This window comes from Tachyglossus aculeatus, chromosome 8, assembly GCF_015852505.1.
Source record: "Tachyglossus aculeatus isolate mTacAcu1 chromosome 8, mTacAcu1.pri, whole genome shotgun sequence".
Lineage (NCBI taxonomy): Eukaryota > Metazoa > Chordata > Mammalia > Monotremata > Tachyglossidae > Tachyglossus > Tachyglossus aculeatus.
The window spans coordinates 33,077,812-33,096,173 of NC_052073.1; the positions used below are offsets into that span (position 1 = coordinate 33,077,812).

General features: G+C 46.3%; 1 protein-coding gene across 1 annotated transcript in view; it reads right to left on the reverse strand.

Annotated features, from left to right (window-relative positions):
- The window catches only part of WDR72 (WD repeat domain 72), a 203,930-nt gene that overhangs the window by 122,616 nt on the left and 62,952 nt on the right, over nucleotides 1–18,362 (reverse strand). The window contains exon 13 of the mRNA XM_038750044.1: nucleotides 15,375–15,580. Coding sequence (XP_038605972.1) covers nucleotides 15,375–15,580 — 206 coding nt within the window. The remainder of the gene's footprint in view (nucleotides 1–15,374; nucleotides 15,581–18,362) is intronic.

Consider the following 18,362-nt stretch of genomic DNA (forward strand, 5'->3'; position numbering starts at 1 on the left):
TCTGTGTCTGAGCTGAGAAAAGAAATACCAACCTTCACTGCACAGTGCTCACAACACAGATGAAACCAGTTTAAGGGTTTAAATGCATGAGACCTTCGGTGGGGCGATCCTGGAAAGGGTCAGTGACCCACCAGGGCTAATATTTAGTCGCCAACTGTGGCACCAAAGGGTACCTAAGCATCATATGAGATCAAACAAAGTCTCTTATCTAAGGCCAGCCAGGATCTTGCTCTCATCTGCTGCCTGAATCGGTTTGAAGACCAGAGGGGGAAGGGAAACTGATCATGGCATCTGTGGCACTTTTCCTGGCCCACTGCTCCTGCAGGGCAAGGAACAGGAGAATAATGATGGTATTTGTTAAGTACTTACTATGTGCAAAGCACTGTTCTAAGCACTGGGGGGGGGATAAAAGGTGATCAGGTTGTCCCACGTGGGGCTCACAGTCTTAAACCCCATTTTACAGATGAGGTAACTGAGGCTCAGGAAAGTTAAGTGTCTTGCCCAAGGTCACACAGCAGACATGTGACAGAGCAGGGATTAGAACCCATGACCTCTGACTCCCAAGCCCGTGCATTTTCCACTGAGCCACGAACACCCCTGTGCTCTGAGAAAACACTTTCATTCAACTCCAACACTGAAACACTGAGTTAGCGTGTTTGAACCCAAATAATTGGTGGGGGCATCCAGAAATGAGTTGCCATCTGCCAATGGCAACTTTAAGAGGGTCACCTGACCTAGGAGCCAAAGAGTGGAACCAGCAGGGTGAGCGATGGGATAGCGGAGGGAGCCCCCCCAGCATGCCTGACTACCTTGTTTTAGTAAACTCATTATTCCCCACCGATTTCCCTTCCTCCCCCAATGCTCACCCTTGCCTCCCACTCCAATCTTTAAAAGGTGATTCTCTCTCTGCCTTATTGACATTTCCCAGGGATGCGTTGTCTAATTATCAACTGAGCATCCCCGACCCCAGACACTCCATATGGGAGTGGTTCCTCTCTTCTAGATCTGTCTCTGGCAATTCAGATCGAACCCCGGATTGAAAATGGACTTAGAAGATGTTTCGTTTTATCAGCCTTCTATTGCACAGGCAGAAAAAAAGAAAGCCTGCCATCTGCCACTTTCATCGCTTTCAGTCTTGATACATGAGGAACAGATCCCTGGGTTTTCCACAGACATAGGACAACAGGTTTTCAGCAGGTCCCAGATATCATCACTACCACCGCCACCATCACCATCACCACCAGGACAGACTGAGGCCCCTCGGGGAAGGAGAACTATGCTTGAGAAGTCTGGCGGGGAGTTACATAGAGGGGTCACTGACAGGTCTCATGGATACCATCATGTGATGTCGCATACCTAAGGGATGCAGCACGATGTGACAATATTCTACCGCCATCTGCGGGAAGCCCATTCAGAACAACCCAAACCTTGGGCATTTCTCCAGAGGAGACCACTGAGCTTCCCATCCACTTCAGAGCCTCTGCAGTCCTCTCCCAGGGCTCTCTGAACCCAGGTGTCACTTTTAAGCCATGACTAGGAAGTCATAGACACAGCCAAGAGATGATGATGATTATGGTATTTGTTAAGTGTTTACTATTTGCCAAGGACTGTTCTAAGCACTGGGGTAGATGCAAGGTAATCAGGTTGTCCTGCATGGGGCTCATGGTCTTAACCCCCATTTTACAGATGAGATGTTAAGTGACTTGCCCAGTCACCCAGCTGACAAGTGGCAGAGCTGGGATTAGAACCCACGAACTCTGACTCTCAAGCCCGTGCTCTTTCCACTAAGCCACACTGCTTTGGGAAGAGAGGCCAGGAGATGGACAGGTCAGCTGAAGGCTGACATATTGGATGCCCCATTCCTGAAAAAGAAGCCAGGACCTTAAAGCCAGAATGGAGATTGAGAAGGCAATGAGAATTACACCATCAGGCACAAAGTACAGAGGGCAGGGGCACAGAACAAAAGAGAACCTTAGAGGCCACGGTCAGAAATGTGAATGAGGCATGGTTTTGTGGCCACAAACAGATCCTGGTGCGCCTGTGAGCATTGTCTGCTGCTAGCACTTGCAGTGTGCTCGGTGCTTAGTACACAGCTCAGCACTTAGTGTGGTGCTTGGCACAGAGCAAACATTTAACCAATATTATTATCACTATTATTATTATTATTATAGAACCAAGAGCTCTTCAGTCAGGCATCAGGAGAGCCATTTGGCTCCCTTGCATCTAGGCCCCAGGAGAGCCAGGTCTTGGGCAGAGAACTAGAGTAGCAGTGAAGTTTTCCTTCAGGAATCCTGACGAGTATTGGGTCGTAATGGAGCACCTTCTCGAAGGAATTGTTTATGCTGATAGTGGGCATTCTCACAGAGCCACCAGCAGGCTCTTCTCCCTACCAAGGGTGTTCCCACTGGGGTTCAGAGGGCCAAGAGTGAGTAAGCGGGCTGGGGGGACAACACACTGCAAAGTGGAAGCAAGTGCTACTTCATGAGCAGGATCCACTTAGGGCCCAAGTGATCCCCACATCGTGCCAATCACACTGGCCAGTGTTGTGCCACAGAGACATAACCCAGGAGGTAGTTACCTCAGTGGCCAGAATTTCATCAGGCAATCACATTACATGCCCTAGCTGGTTCTTCGGTCAGAAAACTTGAACACTGGCAGCACGAGCCCAGTTGGCCTCTCCTATTTCTGGCTGCTTTGCCCACCCCCAACCTGACTTGGCAATGCAGAGGAAGGGAGGGTCGGACATTATGGGAGAGGGGGAGGGCCACAGAAATGGGAACAATCATTCAGGCTGCCACCCCCGGCTCAGGTGGCCTTATAGTGTGGACTGTAGTGCCTCCTCAGTCTTCCATCTGGAGGGGAAAACTGATTTTGACAGCACAGGGCTGGCCACCATGGCTGGGTTGGGAGCCAGTCCAGACACCCTGAGGGTGAGGTAGCAACTCGGTCCCAGCAAGGTGAGCGTTGCAGCCAGAGCTGTGTTAGCGTACAGTGGGGCCGTCACCTTCTCTGGCAAGCTCACCCCACTCTCTAAGTGTCTCCACCAGATAGGCCTCTGCCAGGGCTCAGGAGCCCGGTTGCTGAGAGCAGTGACCACCATGGGCCAGCTGGCCAGAGCAAGATGGCCAGATCTTCTTTAACGATCAACGTGCTCCCTGCTGGGATGCTGTGGAGAGAAATGTCTGAGCCTCCACACTGGAACTGGCCCGAACACCATTAGCCACAGAAAATTGGATGGCAGCAGCTGACGGCAGGAGGGGTCAGGTCACGGCCTCTGACTGGCCCTTCTGTCAGGGGCTGGCAGGACCGGCGAAGGGAACAATGAGCTGTTGAGGCCAGCCCCGTGGAGCTGCTCCTCGGACTGTTTCAGTGGAATTTTCTCCCGCCGCGTTTGGTTGGGGAGCGTGGTGTCGGTGGGGAGGAAGAGGAGACGGAAGGCCAGGGCTGGGTTAGGTGGCTCGGTCAATTGCGTTGACTATGGCTGATGGGATTAGGGAGGAAGCTTAATATAAAAGGAAATGATTGTGGGGTATGAAATGCCCCCAAGACTTCTCCTTATCTCCCATGTTCCCACTGGGTTGGGATGGAAAGATCAAGCAGGATTTTGGATTGACCCAAAGGAGCTGGCCTGCGGTACTACTGGGTGGAGGGGAACCAGAGGTGTGTTAGAAATATCCTTCTAGCTTTGATCTGCCCAACTATAGAAACTGGGGCTTAGAGCTTACCAGGGCCAGGTATACCAGCTGCCAGAGATATATGGGGTCCCTGGCAAGAGAGGAAACTGAGGCATTTTGCAGTAAAGTAGCTGTTGGGGTGGGGGGGGTGCCCCATATACGCTGGGAAGCAGTGCCTAGCCATCTGCAATGAGTTCCAGTGGGAAGAGAAAGGGGACTGGGAGTTGGGAGACCTGGGTTTCATCCCAGCTCTGCCACTGTGTGTCCTTGGGCAAATCAATTACCCTCTCCGTGCTTCAATTTCTACACTTTCCAATCATATTTTTTGAGCACTTACTGTGTGCAGAGCACTGTACAAAGCACTTGGGAGTGTACAATAACACAGAGTGGGTAGAAATGTTCCCTTCCTACAAGGAGCGTACCGTCAAGACAATATAAATAAATATATGGGAAATAGCGTGGCCTAGTGGAAAAACAAACAGGCCTGGTGGTCAAAGGACCTGGGTTCTAATCCTAGCTCTGCCACTTGGTTGCTTTGTGACCTTGGGCAAGTCACTTAAATTCTCTGTGCCTCAATTACCTCATCTGTAAAATGGGGATTAATACTGTGAGCCCCCCGGGGAACAACCTGATCAGCTTGGATCCCCCCGCCCCCAGCACTTAGAACAGTGCTTTGCACATACTAAGCACTTAACAAATAGCAACATTATTAGTAGTAGTAGTAGTAAGAAATCAGGAAGCTAAGGTAAGAGGAGGCAAGTTGATTTAGTGTTTTCAAGGTTATGGTAAACAGTTTCTGTTTAATGTAGAAGTGGATGGGCAACCACTGGAGCTTCTTGAGGATTGAGGAGATACAACCTGATTGTTATTTCTGAAAGATGATCTGGGCAGCAGAGTGAAGCTAATTTTTCATGTGTGGAAAAACCCAAATCTGTTTGCAAAGGGGAAGGTGTCAGTCTCTAAGGTGGCTAGAACAGGGACTTAAGGCCGACCAAATCTAAGAAGAAATAAGAGCCAGTTGCTCCATGCAGACATGCAAAGCCAAATAGGTCCAAGGGCTTTTCATTTAGGACTAGGGAAGGATCTAGGTAAAGGAAAGTCAGTGGGTGAGGGGAAGAGACATTTTCCATCCCATTTCCCAAAACAGCAGAGCAGATGGTTACAGACCATTCATTCATTCATTCATTCAATCGTATTTATTGAGCGCTTACTGTGTGCACAGCACTGTACTAAGCACTTGGGAAGTACAAGTTGGCAACATATAAAGATGGTCCCTACCCAACAGTGGGCTCACAGTCTAGAAGGGGGAGATTGGGAACAAAAGAAAACGTATTAACAAAATAAAATAAATAGAATAAATATGCACAAATAAAATAAATAAATAAATAGAGTAATAAATATGTACAAACATATATACATATATACAGATGCTGTGGGGAGGGGAAGGAGGTAAGGCAGGGGGGATGGGGAGGGAGAAGAGGGGAAGAGGGGCTCAGGCTGGGAATGAGCCCAATGTTAAACCCAGTTTTGCAGTGGGAATGAACTGGAAATTTTTGTTGGGTGGGGTTCTTTATTACTTGGTCTTTCACTTGGGATATTAGCATTTAATTATTTTCAAAGGATAAAACCACAGCAATGACATCATTCACGTTGAAAACGAATGAAACAATCTTCCAAATTCATAACTGTTTTTATGGCACTTGTTAAGTACAAAGTACACACTAAAGGCTAGGGGAGATGCCGTCCCTATCCCAAAGGATGCTGACCATCTTTTCACATTTTACAGATGGGGAAACTGAGGCTCAGAGAGCTTAAGACACTAGTCCAAAATCACACAGCGTGTCAGATGAAGAGCTGGGCCTAGAATGGAGGTTTCCCAACACCCATTCTTGGGCTCTTCTCAGTCAGGTCACGCCGCTTTAATACACACACACATACACACACACACACACACACACACACACACACACACACACACACACACAAGCTTTCTTATCGGAGATGTATTCCTTGATTGTCCAACGAGTGTGTTAATCTCTTAAAACCAGTTCCAATATAACTTGCTGTTAGTGAATTCAAATGAGTCCTATTGGTACTATCAGTCAATAGGTGATATTACCAGCTTTCAAGAAATAGATTTTATTTTCCTATTTTTCTCTCCTCCTATAACCATCTGATCCATAAAGCAACTTGATAATCTATGAAGTTCTAGAAACCTCACCTCCTAGAACTCTGAATATCGTTGTTTGTTACACAAAGCCTGGGAAATCACAGGAAATTCCCTATTTGGGGTAATGGCTCTGCTACTGTCAAGGCAATTCTGAGCAGTGGCTAGTCTTATTCAACACCCTGGCCACTGGGGTCACGGCACCCAAAAGCCAAACCATCTGGCTTAGTACAGTGCTCTGCACACAGTAAGTGCTCAATATGACTGAATGAATGAATGAGGCTAATTGGTGTTTCAAAAGGATTTGCGCCCAATTTAATATTTTTAAAAATTCAGATTATGATAATGATGATGGTATTTATTAAGCACTTCCAATTTAATACTTTTAAACTTACATGTCAAGCACCATGCTGGATGAGAGAATCAGATAGGACAACCGGGGCTCTAAGAGCACCCATTTTATAGATGATGAAACTGAGGCATAGAGAAGTTAAGTGATTTAATTGCCCAAGGTCACTTATCAGGTGAGTGGCAGAGCTGGAAATAGAACCTGGGTCTCCTGACTCCAGCCCTGTTCCCTTTCCACTAATATAGAGTGGAAAGATTGGATTAGGTTAAATAATAAATAAATAAATAAATAAATAAATAAATAAATAAATAAATAAATCCTTGTGTTTGTTGAGGGCTTACTATGTGCCTGGCACTGTAGAAGAAACAAGAAAATCAGGCTATGCACAGTCCCTGACCCTCATTGGACTCATAGTCCAAATACGAAGGTGAATGGGTATATCGAACTCTGATTTCTCAGATGAGTAAACTGAGGCACAGAGCAGTTCAGTGACTTGTCCAGGATCACCCAACAGGCAAGCAGCAGAGGCAGGATTAAAATCTGGATCTTCTGACTCCCAGACTGGCTCTCTTTCCATTAGGCCACCAAACTGGGTGCCCTTCAAACCTATTACGGGTGGGAGGCACGGGGGTCTAGTGGCAGAGCATAGGACCAGGAGTCAGAAAACTTCATTTCAAGTCCAGGCTTTGCCACTGGTCTGCTGTGTGGTCCTGCGCAAGTCACTTAACCTCTCTAGGCATCAGATTCCTCATCTACAAAATAGGAATAAGATAGACTGTGAACTCCATTTAGGACAGGGACCATCCATGTGATAACTTTGTACCTACCTCAGAGTTTAGCATGTAAGTGCTTCATAAATGTCATTATTATTATTACAGGTCCCCTTGAAGTTCCTGATTCTTTTTTTCACCAGGCAGGAGGAGTTGGCTGGGGGTGGTGGCGGTTTATCCAGTTCGGTCTTGGGGTTGTGACCAAGATATCTGTTAGTGCTGCTATTCCCTCCACTGGTAAATACCTTACATTTTTGAACCAAACCTTTCAGATTCCCAAGAGAAATCACCAATCCTACTGAGTATTTTTTCCATTCTCATTTTCTCTGCAGTCCCAGCACCATTGTGGAGAAATCTGATGCTTAGACTGATATTTTGCACAACATCCACTAAGCACATCATATTCCTGTTCCTTTTCTGTTTGGACAAGATGTCAAAAAGCAAACTTTGGTTCCCCTAGTGGAGTCCTGGTCACCCTGCAAGCCTTTCCTTTCTGAGCCAAACCAAATTCGCAGTGGGATAGCGAATGGCTGCAGATGGGTAATCAAAGAAACTCCCTCCTCACATGGTCAGGAATATTCACTGAGGTATCTGAAACCCAGTAAAGAACTCTCCTCTCCTAGACACCAGTGTGGTGGCGGTTATAAAAAGAATACCACAGACCTTGAATGAACCTCAAAGGTCACCAAGTAAAGCAGTGTTAGGAAAGCAGCCTTATGAATTCTTATTTTGCTTTCTATCTCTTCAGTGTAAACTAGTAATGGATAAGGTAATTATTTCTACACCTTTCACTCTAGGAGGGAATAAAAGAACATACGTATGCCTTGCTGAGTTTTTCATACTTTTCAGTGGCTCACCACTAACCAGGGTGGTCAGTCATTCAGGGTCAGACAAGACAGCTTGGCTTCTAACTGGTCAGTCTTCTGTCCAGGATCGACTGGCAGCAGAAACCTTAATGTCTTCTGGGGTTTTTATCTTAAATACCCAGGTTTCCTCTACCACATCTCCTGCTGCCAAGTTTCTCAGCTCAGGCATGGGAGCTGGAGTCCACAGATTGGCTCTAGAACATGTTGGGGGTGGAGGAATGCCAGGGAGGGTCCCCTCCAACAAATGGCTCCAAATTCAGCCTTCTGCGAAATAGTGTGCCCGGTGATAACATACATGATGTCCTAGGTGTCTCAATGTCCACATTTACAGGGACATTCCAGGCTATCTTACTACTAACTACTATAGCACTATCAACAACGGCATGAACTCATTAAATTAAATATCAGAATTCAGTTGGAGATTTTAATAATGATTTCTGGAATAGGAGAAAAAGGAGAGAAAGAAGGAAAGAAAAAGGGAAAGACAGAAAGAAATCAAGAAAGGAAGGAATATTTCAGACCCTACAAAACTTTTAAAATGAAATATCCAATTTTTGAGCATTTATCCACCATTTCCCATTTTGCACACAATTGCCCATTTACTGAGATAAGGCCCTTAAAAATCACACCCAAAGCCACTCCCGAAACCCAATAAACTGAGAGCTCTTGTGAGCAGTCTATTGTAATTAAGAGCAGTGAGCCAATACCGATTGCCACCAGTCAGGTATCATAGCAACCTTGCATCCCTGAGTACTGCTCAGAAAAACTCTTTAAAACCTGCAAGACCCTGCTTGAGGAAGACCTGCCATGATTTTAGTGCCTGACCGTGGCTGTAGAGCTTGCTCCAAACACCACCACAAAGAAACTTACAATGTCTAAAAATGAATGCCCGTGGAATGGATGGGAGGGAGACACAAAAGAGAAATTGATAAAAAAAAAAAAAATCCACCCAGAAAAAAGAGACTCACTGTGTTGGACACAGAGCATAGTCCCACGATATCTGTACTCATATTTTACTGTAATTCCAGCCATACAAACTGGCAGACCCAAATACTCTTGTAATTGTGCATCAACGTGGAGGGGATGGGGAAATACGACCGATGGGTCCGCAGACTCTGCCTGCATGCCATCTATCACCATTTTAATTTGAAACTAAAAGTGAGCCGCTTTTAAAATAATATTTAAACTTCCACCTCTAAACTCGAGATAGTCTTGTATAAATCTGCGTGAGAGAAAAGAACAGGTTACCCTGGACAAGCACCCACAATTGATTTTTCCGCGGGGCAGTAAAGCATCTCCATTCTATTTGGCTGCTGTCAAATCCCCTCTTTAACAGCTGGAGTCAAATTGCACTATTTACAGCAAGAGCCCTTGTCAAGTGGACCATAAGTATTCGAACAATACACTATTCAAATGGCACTTTGCCACACAAATTGCTGACTTGATGAATAACCTATGTCAATGACTAAGGCCGATATAAAAGTTTCATTTTTATGAGAGGTTTTACATTCACACATTAAGTAAGCTTTCTTTGAAGGACTATTAAGGTCTATATTTCAGGCCTTTGGACGCTGAAAATAATTAAAATCTGTTTAAATACATCAAGGGAGCCTGATAACATTAATATGGATCTGGTGTTAACCGCGTTTGTCACGCGTGGCAGGATGATGCCCTTCTGTTGCGGGCGGTCCTCGCTGGCACGTGCTGACCAAGGGGAGGAGGGAAGCAACCAGGCTCCATGACATTGGAGCCTTCTTCTCCGTTGCCCCTGATGGAATAGGTTACCACACATGTGGATATAGGGGGCATTTTGGGCCTGGCTGCATGGCCTCTGAATTACCAACTTTGGACATGGTCTCTGAACACAGTCAGGGATGCCTCTGAAATGTTAAGTGACACTATGCTCCTCGACCTTTCAGGCGGGGACCCAACGAGAGCGTGCATCCCGGAGGCCACAAATCAGGTCGTTTGTTTGTCACCGAAAGAAAATGTAGGCATCACTCCAGAGGGCCTCGGTCTTCATAATGATGTCACGTGCTTGCATGACACCCTCCCAAAGGCACTGTGTACCTCATCGGCTGGGTGGATATAAAATGCAAATGAGGCACTACTCTTGGTGAAGTCAAGTTCTTTTCACTCACTTCTGAAAGGCAATTTAGCATGAATTCCAACTCCATTTGGAAAGTCAACCAGAGCAGACGTTGTGCATCAGAGACTGGAGAACAGCACATTACATTTAAAATGTGGGACCAGCAGATGCAAATATAAATATCACATTAGCCAGCCATTACTGTCCACAGCTGAATCAAACCCCTTAGTCTGTGCTTTTTAAAGAGCGGGTTATTTCCAGCACAATAGTCTATCAGTTAGGAAAACATATTTATAACAGAGTAAACCTGTCTGGGAAACGTGGGTACAAGTCACACTTAGCCACTTTGGAGAAACAAAATTACAAAATCATTTCTTTTTAAATTACATTACTGAAAGGCTAAGTGTGAAAACCATCACGTTACATGAAGAATTAAACATGACATCATCATGAATTTTGACAAAACAAACAACTTGTTCTCTTCCAGAGTGTGCCAACTCCATTAATTGAAAGTTAACATTCCAGTATAACGATCTCAAAAACCTGTCTCTACACTGCTGTGTATCTGTTGCTTTAGAGCAATGAATACTCAAATAGAATGTGCCCTTTTATCTGAATGTCTCATCTCCAGCCCTTGGCAAGACTTTCCTTAATCTTAAGGTTTTTTCATCTGAAAAATAAGGGCACGTGGAAGCCCAGATGCATATATTATGTGTATCTACTTACATAAATATGGACATATATTCCTGTTGATAAGGTAAGAGTGGACCGGATTTTGTGTCAGTAGCCTGCACCATCAAAGCACCATCTGCTTTGCAAGTTGCTTAGCTGGATAATGGTCTAATAAGACTTTACAGCAAATGGCACCAGAAGCAACTTTAGACATCACCCTGAGGTCAGGTAGAGGTCAGAAATAAGTACCATGTTGTCTTTGGTACACTACATCTCAATTCAAATGCATCCTGAATACGTATTTGGTCCAGGTACATATTTGGATTCTCGTAAACACCCAGAGGGGCAGGGACAAGCTCAAATGTATACTTTCTCAAATCCAGTAAAATGAATACAAGCAGAGAGCTTTTCTGAATGAATAAATGACTGTAAGTAGAGGGGCTGACTCATTCTATAGGCAGACAGGCCATTGCCGATGATGAGCATGTTAGTGGGTACCCTCAAATCCAAGGCCGTGGGATGAAGCTTGGTCACCTAAATGGGTTTGTAGCAACCCTGAATCATCTAGTCCATCCCCCTATAATAATAATAATAATGATGGCATTTGTTAAGCGCTTACTATGTGCCCAGCACTGTTCTAAGCACTGGGGGGGGGGGGGGGGGGCGGGTACAAGGTAATCAGGTCATCCCAAGTGGGGCTCACACTTTTTAATCCCCATTTTACATACGAGGTAACTTAGGCCCAGAGAAGTTAAGTGACTTGCCCAAAGTCACACAGCTGACAAGTGGCGGAGCCAGGATTAGCAGCCATGACCTCGGACTCCCAAGCCCAGGCTCCTCTCACTGAGCTATGCTGCTTCCCTATGTCCTCTTAAACTATTTACAGAGTTACTTCTCTACCCTGTGACCCTAAAATATTCAGGGAGGACTTCCACAACCTCTCTTGGGAAAGGATTCCAGAGGCTCACAAACCAGCCCTCACAAGCCCTTCCTCAGGTCTAACTTGAATTCCTCCTCCTTTCATTTTGGCTTGGTTCCCTCTTGTCCTAACTAGTGGAAAGGGGAAACCTCAGTGGAAGGACCAAAAACCTACTCCTTGCCACTCTGACTGTGTCCCTCCAGGAATCTTACAATGATTAATATCCTTTAAGCATTTGCTTCTCTGGGCTGGGCATGGAGGTGATTTAAAGGACAAGGAGAGCTGGCCAGTCTCCAGGGGACACACACCCAGCACAAGCAGCAGAGGCAGGATCACTTGACAGGGTAGGATGTCCAGAGGTGATGGTTCTGTAGTAAATGGGAGGCACTTTGTCAAAGAATTACAAATTCTGCAAGCAGTTCTGCTCCTCACTTCCTCCTTTTATCCAACCACATAGGTGGGCAGGGGTAAATCACATCATGATGTACACGTAAAGGTTCCTTTCAAGCAGCGTGCATTTACGGTTCTAGTGACTGCACAGCATCAGCCTGGCAGGCCGTCGCCTGTAGACCTTTCCCCCCTGCAGATTTATAAGCTCTTCATGGGCAGAGATTGTGTCTACCAACTTAACTGTATTGTACTTCCCCAAGTGCTTAGTACAGTGTTCTATAACAATAGGTGCTATTTGTTAAGCACTTACTATGTGCTAGGCACTGTTCTAAACACTGGGGTAGATACAAGATAATCAGGTTGGACGTGGTCCCTGTCCCACATAGGGCTAACAGTCTTAATCCCCATTTTACAGATGAAGGAACGGAAACTTAGAGAAGTGAAGTGACTTGCCCAGAGTTACACAGCAGACAAGTGGTGGAGCTGGGATTAGAACCCAGTTCCTTCTGATTCCCAGGCCCCTGCTCTATCCATTAGGGCACGCTGCTTCTGTACACGGTGAGTGCTCAATAAGTATCACTGATTGATTGACAGATAAGTGGATGCTCCCATTAGCCACCTATTATCAGGATTCCTGCTGGTTCTGTCCACCATACAGAGGGCTCGACGTAGTCCTTTGGTCTGAAACCTTCACAGCTGATGGCATGACCTCAGCAGGTATTTCCCTAATTGCACAGCCAGCTCTAGAATCCAGGCCTTTGGATTCCCAGAGCAGTGCTCTTTCCAATGGACCAGCAGCAGGGCTCAGAATACCACTAAGGAGGAAAACAACAGACTCTCCCGGATATAACAGTGGTGGTGAGGGCAATAAGGCGATGCTCATTTTCTAAAATGGCAGAGGGAACCACACTTTGGAAAGAAACATGGCACAGATTATATGTGGTGTTTGTTACGCACTTACTGTGTGCCAAGAATTGTACTAAGTGCAGGGGTAGATACATGATCACCACGTTAGATTATTGTCTGTCTCCCCCTTATAGACTGTGAGCCCGTTGTTGGGTAGGGACCGTCTCTATATGTTGCCAACTTGTACTTTCCAAGCGCTTAGTACAGTGCTCTGCACACAGTAAGTTATCAATAAATACGACAATGAATGAATGAATACCATCTCTGTCCTAGATGGAGCTCAAAGATAGCAATTAATTACCACTTTACTTATGGGGAAACTGAGAGGCAGAGTCTTGCCCAAAGTCACACAACAGATAAGGGGCAGAGAAGGGATGAAAAGCCCGGTGCTCAGCCAGATGGTAAGGCCTGAGAAGCTGAATGGTGATTCGGAAGCTGGTTCAATTCTGACCATCCCCTGTGCTTGTCCTGGAGGGAAGGTTTTGGAGCCAGGGTGCTCTGACCCAGAACTCCCATGGGGAATCTGTACACCCTCCCCACCATCCTGGGGGATTGGGAGTCAAATTCAGTCTTCTCAATGTCACCTGGTGTGTCAGGGGAACCAGGTATCATGAGCGAGACACAGGTGGTGGGGTGGTTTTGTCACAGTAAAAACACTTCGCTGTGGGCAGAGACTGTCAGTACCCAGCATGGACTCAGCCTACCAGGCCACCCTGGTGTGGGCTAGAATAAACAGAGTGATACATCACAGCCGCAAACCCATCAGGGGTCACACCCACCTAGAGATACTCATCACCCGTTGCCTATGCAGGATTTAGGGCTAAATAAATAATTTCCCAGCCTGTTGAGAGCTTGGTTCTCCCTCCAACTCTGGTGTTCCAGGCCTAATGACAGTGTTTTGTTCAGCACCCTTGACTGGATCTGATGAAATATTCCTGGAACGGAGAGCTTCCACTTCAGGGTTACTCAGGCAAGTAGGCAAATGAATGTGGCAACCCCCTCATCACCGCTGACACATGTGTAGTTGTCATTGTGAGTTCCCTGGGACTACACATCCCAGGAGACCACAGTGCAAACCACGCATGTGTGGGAACACCCAGGAACAAGTCCGTCCCCCACGGAAGTGAGGCTCAGCTGAGGTTTAGCTATGGTGGAGCAGCAGGACCTGTGCCTCTCTCCAAACATAATGGTATAAACTCTTACAGTGCTGGGATCCTCTGTCATCATTCCATGATGCTTTCTGTATCTGAGAAGATGGTTTAGAGTTTGCAACAATTCTCAGTGGAGAGGATTTTTTCCACATGGCCACCTGGTTGGAGAAGCTGGGGGGAGAGGGGACGTGCGAGTTTTGGCACAGAGCCCAGAAGGCACCCCATTTTACCTCTCGGCCTGGGGCCTAGTACAGAGCCAGCAAGTAACAACCTCCCACAGGTGATATGCCCAACTGCAAGGGGACATGTGGCCGTGAGCTGCCCCAGGCTACTCAAGTGATGGACAGGGCAACTCCTCCCATCCAAAAAGCAAGCAGGGCATGCTGTCCAAAACGTACTGGACCGAATCTCCTGGAGGTGTCCTGCAATCTCTGCCCTAACTCTTTGAGTGGTCTGGCAGGATATTAACATGAACCAATGCAGGATACTCCTGCTCCTTTCTTCACTAGGTAAGTGCTCATTTATGCCAGGATTTGGGACCCTAGGCAACAAATGGTACCCCATAGTCACAGCAGAGAGCGAAGAATGATAAGTAAACACATATACACCCTTCTTCTCTCCACTGTTTCCCTGGCTAACACTTGTAAGCTCATCACTAGACTGTTTAAGCTCATTGCGGGCAGGGAACATATCTGCTGTATTGTATTGTAGTCTCCCTAGTGTTTAGTACAGTGCTCTGTAAGTGCTTAATAAGTACCATCGATTGATGGATTGCCTGGGTTTTACTTCTACATATATAGTTTCCAACTTTTCATTTTGAAGGCAGAGGCCAAAAGAAGAAAGGAACTGGACCAGCCACAAAGAGCAAACAGGCCTTAGAGTCACCATTTAAGTCTTTTAGGCCTGATTGACAGCCATCAGACCTCGTCAGAAGCCTGGGATGGCTGAGAGCCTGGGAGGGCTCAGCCAACTGTGGTGGTCACTGCCTCTTCTCCCCCGACTTTCCCTGACTTTCCCTCCCAACACATGGAATTGGCACCTAGGGCTAACTCCAAAGGTTCTAAGAATCTTTATTGGGAATAATTAAAAATTTAGGATTTTTTTCCCTTCCCCAAAATTGCCTTATGACAACCACCCAGAATAGAGTCAGCACTAGATTGAGTCAGTAGCCAAACTGGAAAAAAAAATGGCATCGAGTAATTGCAACAAATGGCCCATTTAGGCCACGGCCAGTGTATCGCCACATCGCTCACAATCTTCCCCTAATTCATTCTGACCATTTGGTGCGATGCCTGGAATATGTAGCTCTTTGAACTTTCCTGTCTACAGAGCTGCATTTTAAATATGATTTTTATTACCACATTGTTTCTCCCTAATGTCATCGACTGGCCTAGAGATCCAGCCATCAGCTTTTCACTTACCTTCCGCAAAGACTTCTCTGCATGAGAAATGGGTGATGAAAGTGGGCCAAGTCTGTGGGAGCTGGGGGACTTGGGCTCAGCATTCTTTGGCCGGTGAGGGTCCAAGGCTCCCGGGAGGCCGGATTCAGGTAATACCAGCTCTGCATCCTCACAGGAGTTCAGGATGGCCTTTGCCCCATCTCCCGTTTCATGCCGCTCCAGAGTGCCTAGAGAATGCAACCAGAAACAGCCACATTGCTACGGATGAAGGATCATGTCTCCCAAAATTGTGGAAACAGATCCGCATTGCTAAGTGGAATCTTTTTCCTACCCTTTCAAAGACAACACCTGGAGCCCCTTCAAGAACTCTGGAAGTACCAGCTTGCAAACACTGAAAAGGTGAGCCAACCTGCTGGCTGGCTCCATGCTCACTCACTCTTCTACTTCTATCCATGCAGACAGACATGTGACCCGACTTTGGCAAAGGACAGAGCTGGGCTCCTCGGCCAGCTCTAAATGGTGCTGGACTCTAGTATTTCATGTCCTCAATTACAAGGGGACCCAAAAAACTTCCCTTTCAGCCCTTTTGGGTCTCAGAGACCTACTTTTCATTTACAGGCCCAGGACTTTCCCGGTAGAGATGTTTGCAACTTAAATATAGGAAACTGGCGGTGAAACAATTATTTTTTTCTCTCTCTGTGCTGCCAGAAAAATGAAGGCTTCCGCGCTATGGAAGGAAGGATTTTTCTTGACTTCTTTTTGGTTTCTGAGATGGCCAGAAAGATTATTTTTTATCCTGTGTTCACCTCCTTGCACAGATTGTTATCCTTCTGGGGCAGGGACTGTGTTGGCTTTGTCTTGGCACTTAGCACAGTGCTCAGCAAAAAGCAAATCCTCAACATGTATCAATATTACTCTTTCCTCCTTCCTCTGATTTATTATGCTAAATTAATAACTTTACATCCTGGTGGTAAATTGGGGGAATCACTGACCTGGTCAAACTTCTAAGGGGTCTCTTAGTGCAACAAATGGAGGTGTGTTTACAGCATATAACACACAGGTCTACGAATTAATTTCCTCTCTCCCACTCATTTCCTCCCTCTCTATTTTGTTAAGCATTTACTATGTGCCAGGCACTGTACTAAATGCTGGGCTGAATACAAACGAATAGTGTTGGACCCAATCCCTGTCCCACATTAGGGACACATTAGGACCCATTTGTGGCTGAAGTGACCCTAACACTGAGAAACAGCATGGCCTGGGAGTCAGAAGGACCTGGGTTCTAATCTCCGCTCTGTCACTTCTTTGTTGTGTGACCTTGGGCAAGTCACTTGACTGCTCTGCGCCTCACCGACCTCAACTGTAAAATGGGAACATAGCTGACAAAGAACAAGTGATGCTGGGCAAAGCACAAGCACTCAAAATCAAATCCTTCCACCAGGCGCTTGGTTCCAAAGTCTCAGACCTGAGATTCAGCCTTCGTTGCTGATGGGAGACACCATCAAAAGTTGCACCTCAAGATTGAAGTTTAATCATGTGAACGAATTGGGGTTTGGTGAGGCTTAAAACAGCTTTTCCAGCCCCTCCCTTATCCAAGGAGAGCAGTGTGTTCCTAAATAGCTGCTCGGACTCTCAGGGGCCATCCGGTGTCCCTGAGGCCTCACTGGCAATTGAATGACCAATGTCCTGGGCCCACTTCTTGGTTTGGACTTTTTCCCTGAGAAGGAAGGGAAGGGGACAAACTCATGTTGATCTAATGCTAAACCAATGCTCCTTCCAGAGTGCCTGTTTGTAGCAGGGAGTAGGGTCACTGTTAGACAGTAAGGATATGTGCTTAAGTTGTTTTCGAGTAGGGGTGAGGCTTGGGCTGAGCCATCCACAATCTCTCATCTAGCCCCCCTTTCAAGAGGCAAGCAATGTGAAATGGCTGATTGGGATTACACTGCAGCCTGTGACTGCAGGACAGAACATCTCTGCAGAGTGCAAACAACATTGGGTTTTGCCTCCACTTTTCAGGACACTGTTAAATGTAGGACTCGCACTGTGAAAACTGTAGAATCTGTTTCTACCTACCACAGGGACATATTAAATCAGTCAATTGTATTTGTTGAGCACTTACTATGTGCAGAGCACTGTACTAAGCACTTGGGAGAGTACAATATAAGACACATTCTCTACTCGCAATGAGCTTACAGTAGGAAAGTAGCGAGGTGAGGTAGGAGGGGGCAAGGTGATTGAGTGCTTTAGAGCCATGGTGAGGAGTTCCTATTTGATTAAATGAACTTTTATGATACAGGATGGGCAAACCAACCAAACTGACGTGCCGTTTATAGCGGGTTTTTTGAGATTCCACAATCAAGCAGATAGCAGCAAATTTTCCACAGTGTGGGGACAATAATAGGGGTGACCAGTGGTTTCTTCCACAACTTGGGCACGGAAACATGGTCCCTAGTTGTGGGATAGCCAAATCCGTGACCCACTGGGCCTGGCTCTCCCTTCGTATCAGCCATCGTCTCAAAGTCCCTCCTCCAAGAGAGCCACACTATTCTGCTGCATCCTCCACTTCAATGCTCTAGAGGCCTGAAAGAATGAATGCGCCTCCCAGAGTGCCTGTTTTTAGCAGGGAGCAGGGTCACTGTAAGATAGTTAGCAGGAAAGACACCTACCTCAGGATGCATTGTCAAAGAGAGCAGCAGCACTTGAAAGACTGAAAGCACTCAGCTCCCCTCCCCCAAAATCAGATGCCTCTCCTCTGTGAACTGGGACTTAGAAGGGAACATGATAGCTCTGGGGTGGAAGGGGTGGAAGAAGGAGGTTGGGGACCCCTTGGAGAAACACTGCAGGCTTTTAGATTCAGACAGACTTCAGTATGACATCATGTAACGCAGTATGTCCAGCATAATATAATGATGTCATACAGAATGGCAAGGAACAGCAAATTTCTGAAGCCACCATTACTACTTTAAGCCTGAGAGATTTGGGCTTGGAGTTTGGTTGGAGGCTGGGGAG